This window comes from Belonocnema kinseyi, chromosome 8, assembly GCF_010883055.1.
Source record: "Belonocnema kinseyi isolate 2016_QV_RU_SX_M_011 chromosome 8, B_treatae_v1, whole genome shotgun sequence".
In the NCBI taxonomy this organism is placed as follows: domain Eukaryota; kingdom Metazoa; phylum Arthropoda; class Insecta; order Hymenoptera; family Cynipidae; genus Belonocnema; species Belonocnema kinseyi.
In genome coordinates, this window is record NC_046664.1 from 42,044,937 (window position 1) to 42,051,120 (window position 6,184).

Genomic DNA, 6,184 nt, shown 5'->3' on the forward strand with positions numbered 1-6,184 from the left:
TTCTGAGGTCGGATTCGGATTCAGCACAGCAAAAACCTTCGGGTATACTAGGTCTGGTCTCTGGTTCCGGACCTTTGTCAAATTTTGTCGGCCTGTGTAATTTTTTAAATAATTTACATTTGTTTAAGCAATTGGAAATTGCTTACAAAGTCATATTAAATATTCAAATTGTCCATTAGTAATTATTAGTATAAAAATGTAATGGAAATTGCTAAAAAGTAACAATAATACGTAAAAATGTAGTTTTTTATATTTTTGGGTGATATATGGGGCGCTGCGGGGAGGGTGGGGGCGGGTTGGAAATGAAAGTTATTGGTATAGTTTTATTCGGTAGGCACTTCTCTTAATCCCTAAAAACTTGGCTTAATTCGATGTAACCCTGGAAGATGAGTTGAATTTTTCGAAAATTCATAATTTCCCCATGTCAATGAAATGGGATTTTGAAGTGCCCTGTGACACGTGTTAATATTCGAATTTCGAGAAAAAAAAATACAGATTTTCTTTCTCCCCAAATGGAAACTTGGGGGGGGGGGGTCTTCCCATCTAGAGTGAAAAAAAATGTTGCAATGCATTTTTGGACCACCCTAATGTACACATTTACAAAAAGTCAAATATGTCGAACCTGAAATTTGTTCAGCTTGAATCAAAGAAACATTTTATTATTTTTATTTTTCGGAAAAAAAATTTGTCGTGATTTAAGATTTTTGGGATTTTATATATTTTTTTGCGATTTTAAAACGTCATAAATACCAAGAAAAAAACGTTTCCCACGAATAAAAAATAATAACATGTTTCTTTGGTTCAAGCTGAAGAAGTTTCAAGTTTTAAACAATCCGAAAAACATGTACTTATACGTATTCAACAAATTCTAAATAAGGAAAATTTGTGTTTTGTTTGAATTTTTAACATTTTCAATTGTAAATTTAAAAAAGAGAACAGAAGATATTAAACGATTTCAAATTTTGTTTTCTTGTGTTGGATGTCAGCCCGCAAATTGTTATTTATCAACTCATACGCTTCGACTAATTTTAGAATTTTTACTTTGTTCTGCTGATGAGTGTAGTTATAAATTTACACTGAAAGTATTAATTGTAGTAAGGAAGAAATTACGAGTCGAGGAAAGAAATATTTTCTCGGACCCTAAAATTCGAATCAAAAAACCGCAATAGTGAAAAATTGCGGTTTGCCAGCTATTGGTGGTAATTATGATTTTTTTTTACGTTTTTTAAATATTAATTGTTTGTAATACATAAAGTATCACTTTCAATTGATGATTAGATGTTTAAATAAATTGTTTAAACAATTTTTTATTGTTTTTAGCATTTTTCTCTTAGAATACATTTATTTCTTATTTATAATAATTTTCTCTTAGAATAATGCTAGAAAACTGTATTTTTTTCTTCAAATCTTCCACTTTTCAATTAAAGTGAGGTAATAATTAATTCAAGTTAACAAAAATAATTGTTTAAATAAAATATTATTCTTTTCAATAACATTCTTTTTGAATAATACTAGAAAGTTCCGATTTTTCTGAAATACTCCAATTTTTGTCTAAGTTTCGCGTAGAGAGAGGTAGTAATTGATGCAATTTAATAAACATTTGTTTAAACAATGTATTATTATTATTTTTAATGATGTTCTCTTTGAATAATGATAGCAAGTTCCGTCTTCTTCTGATTATTTGTGCAAATTTTTAATTAAAGTGAATTGTAATGAATAATTCAATTTAGCAAACATCATTTTTTTAACAATTTAGCATTGTGTATAACAACTACCTCACGGAAAATTTACATTTAATATGTTCCATATAGAAACTATCAAGAATATTTCAAATATATGTTTCATTTCAGAAATATGTCTTCACAAAAAAGAAGAGATCGTTCAAAAAATTATTTTCTCTAATGTTTATTTATTATTTGTTTATAATTAAAAAGTCAAATCAAGTTAAAAATATTAGAAAAAAACGCAACTTTCTAAGTTGCAAAAGTCGGAAAAACAGCGACTTTCTAACTCTGCTGTAAGAGAAAATTGCTATAAAGAATGGTAAATTGTGTAAACAATTTATTTAAATATCTAATCATTAGAAAGGTGTACTTTATGTATTAAAAACAATTTTTATTTTAAAACCACAAACAAATTATTATTAGTCAGAAGCTCGCAAAAACCATTTTTTTTAATTTATGATTTTTTTTGGGAGACTATAAAACAGACTTACAGGCGTGATATTCAAAAAATAATTATTCATTTTCATTCTAAGGCTAATTGTAAAGAGAAATTCAGGGTTTCAACTCGCTTCACCTGATATTGAGGATTCTGAAAACAATCTACAAGAACGTATTTTTTCTTATGAAAAATATATAAATTATTATAAATAACTAATTTTACTTCGAAAATTAATCTTACAATTTTGTACTACTTTAGGCTATGTTAATGTTTTTCATCGGAAATTACTATTTTGTTACAAAAATGCAACAATTTGATTGTTTATACAAAATAGTATTAATTAATTCTGAAGTTAAGATATCAATATTCATCAAGTATCAAAAATATTGTTTTTGCTTTTCTTTTCTGTTATTTTAGGTAATAAGATATTATGCAATAAAAAATGTTGTGTTAATATTCATATTAATTTTATATTCTAATTTATAAATTGCGTGAGATGAAAAAAATAATCGTGCGCGTATTGTGCATGTTTATTTTCTAGTATAATTATTACATTCTTTACATATTCAATTTTATTTTTTTTCATATAAACCAATATTTTACTTTTAATTCATAATAAGAAATTATAAATCAAGTATTAAAAACGAAACGAATTGAAATGTAATTATTGCAAATAAATAACCTTCTGTCCTTCAAATTTCAGATTGCTCAATTTAAACTTTGAATGTTACATTTTAATGACTCCATTCAAAAGATTTTAAATTTGTAAGAGAAAAGGTTAAATTTTGATGTATCAATAATAAGTGAATAATTATTGATTTGAAGTGACTTAAAATAAAAATCACTTAATTTCTAATTTTAAAAGTATTGAGTTTACAAAAATTTGTAAAGCATTCAATTTTTTATTTTTATAAATTAAAATTTATTCAAAATCATGCAATTTTTAATATTGACAGATTTATTGATTCATTTTTAACGAAAATCATTAAAAACGATGGTGTGTATTTATATTCTTAACCGGAAATCTTTCAACTGTTCATATTATACAATTTTGAAATTTCAAATGTTAAATTTGAACAGCAATTAATTCGAAATTTTCAATTTTGAAAGTGCAAAAAGCTTCTATAATATACGTGTAAATTAGTGAAATTTTGAATAAAATTTTTCTGAACTAAAAAAACTTTTACTTTAATTTTAAAAGTTTAAAACTAAAAAAAAAGTTTTTAGTAGAAAAACGTTTACAAGAAAATGCGAACATTTTTATAATAAACTGAAACTAGTTACAATCAAATACAATCAAATACAACAAAAATGAAAGGAAAGCAGAATTTTTTTCTATTTTTCAGACAAATGTCGATTATTTTTGTACTTTTCTGCAAATTCTTTTGCATATTATTGAACTTTATCGTAATTCTAATATATAATAAGAAAGCTGCTGAATTTATAGTTTAAAAATGTGCAAAAAGGTATCAAATTCATCCAAACAATATACAAAAGTCAATATTTCTAAAATATTTTAATTGTTCTTATAAAAGTTTCAAATTCTAAATTTTTTGAGTTTTACAGCATTTAATTTAAGATTGTTCAATAGAAGTGTTATAAGTATCCATAATATACGTGCAAATTATTGAATTTAAAAAAAAAAATTCAAGCTACAATTTTAAAAGCTTAAAATTAAAAAAAAAAGTTTCAAATTGAGTATTTTAATTTGCATTTTCGTATTGATAACTTTAAATAACAAAATTTTCAGCTTTAAGAGTTCAAATTCTGTATTTCAATGACTGCCAAATTATTTACGAACTGGGAAATGACCGGGAATTGGTTTCCTCGCTTAAAACGGCCCCCCTGTTGATATTAATTAATTAATATAGAAACAAGTCGATGGAATCTGTCATTCCTTATTTTAAAGTCTTTCAATTTATGAAATCGATTTTTAATTGACAAATATAAGTATATGTACCCTCTTAATTTGAAAATAAAAAAATGGAAAGTGCAAAAAAACGATGTAAAAGATTTGGGATTGATAACATTAAAATTTTTGCAAAAATTAATTTAATAAAACTAGGAAGCTTTTAAGCCTGGTAAAATATTTTTTTAAATTCTATAAAGCTTTTTATATTTGAAATGCCTGCATTATCAACTTCAGAAAATTTAAATTAATAATTCGTTTGTCTTCCTTAAAATATCATTTTCGAATTTATTTTTTAATCATATTGTATTCTTTCCTTTGATTTCAGAATCTGAATTTTGGGTCTCAAATGATTTCTGATCGATCCAGCATAGAAAGTTCATCCTACGTTGTAATGCCGGTTCATTCCGGCAATTATTTTAATATGAATTAAACATGAATATAATTAGTCTAATTATTCACAATTAATTATAATTAATGTATATAAAACTTGTAAATATAATATTTTCACTATTTTTACATAGTGATTTTTGTAATTATGCAACAATTTTATTATTTTTTTACGCTGTGTAGAATTTAATTTTGAATGTAAAATAAATATTGTATATTAATACTGGTCTTAATTTTTTTCATCGGTTAGCATCAATTAAAGTGGAAATTTTTAGCTTTAAACAATTAATAAAATAATTATTTTTATTGCTTCCAGTAATAAAACTTGTTCATATTTTTAAACGCTTTCAATTTTTAATTCTGCCTATTTATTATGTGGATTTTGTGTTTAATTTGTGATATTCAGTCAATTGCCATTTAATGACAAATGTGATTGTTATAAACAAATTTTCAATTTCTGCAATTTCTAAAAATTTTTCGTACTTTTTTCACACGATTGTGTGGCTTGTCAGTACGAATTCAATGAAGAAAATTATAACTTTATGTCAAATGTGATTGTTATAAACAAATTCATAGTTTGAGAAATTTTTAAGAGTTTGCAATACTTTTTCTTGGAACGTGTCTTTTCGGATTGACAGTGGCAAAATCCGGGACTTCGAATTTATGTATGCAATTCGCTTATAGAAATCACATTTGCAATTAAAAAATAATTTAATTTTCAAAATTATGACTAGAAATCCAAACAAAGCACTTTTGAAAAAGATTCAGCATTTAAAAAAAAACTGCATTTTTTTAATTGCTTAAGCTGCCTTAAACAATTTTATATAACAAAAAGAATGGTAATTTATTATATTTTTTATGTTTGAATATTAGTCCAAATTAAATTAAAGACAAAAACCGCTCAATAAACATCTAAAACCATTAAAAAATATATTCGTTTGCTTATAATAATCCCAGAACCAAATAAGTGCCAAGAAAGAAAATGTCGAGGAGAGCAAAAAAAAAAAAACGTTCTCAAAATGCAAATTATTTTTTTTACCAAAAAAATGAGGAAGTACATTCTAAAGATGATAGAGCTTATTCGCTATATAAAAGAAATGTATATGAAAAAAAATGACGCCATTCTATTCTACTAGAAAAACTACATAAAGCCTGTGTTATCATTTTTTTATGATCTCAATTGGTAACATTGTATAAATAAACATTTACATAGCATAGAATTTATAAGCAAATTCTCCAGTACATAGATTTCATGGATTTTTTCCTGCAGAATCCAATAGCGCTGTTTGTTTTTCCGCATCTTGAATATTTAAAGAAACTGCATAGATAAAACTTTTGTTAACAATTTAAAAATCAAAATTTTTCACTGCAATGTGCGACGTATTTTTACAGAATTTTTAAGCCGAAAAAACGTGTTTTAAAAAAAGTTTTACTTAATTGGTTATGCCGTGACACCCTTCAGTTCTTAATAACAAATTATTTTTTTAATCCTACCTCCTATTTACAGAAAAAATTGCCTATAATCCAAGGGTTAACCACTATTGAATTTGGGTCCATGCCTATTTCTATTTTTGTTAATATTTTTTAAATATCTTTGAAATTCATTAAAATCGACTAAATTCAATGGATCTTTTTTGGATTTTCAATTTTTTTTTTTAATTCACTTTGAAGAGTTTTAAATTCACCAAAAATTCTTATGGATTTGATTAGATTCTCATTCAC

The 6,184-nt window shown here is 24.8% G+C and overlaps 1 protein-coding gene across 2 annotated transcripts in view; it reads left to right on the forward strand.

Moving 5' to 3' along the window:
- Positions 1–4,618, forward strand: part of LOC117178341 (basic helix-loop-helix transcription factor scleraxis-like) — a 13,722-nt gene extending 9,104 nt beyond the window's left edge. For both annotated transcript variants that reach the window (XM_033369757.1, XM_033369758.1), the window contains exon 4: positions 4,401–4,618. In XM_033369757.1, coding sequence (XP_033225648.1) covers positions 4,401–4,505 — 105 coding nt within the window. In that variant the 3' untranslated portion in view covers positions 4,506–4,618. The remainder of the gene's footprint in view (positions 1–4,400) is intronic.
- Positions 4,619–6,184: the final 1,566 nt, after the last annotated feature.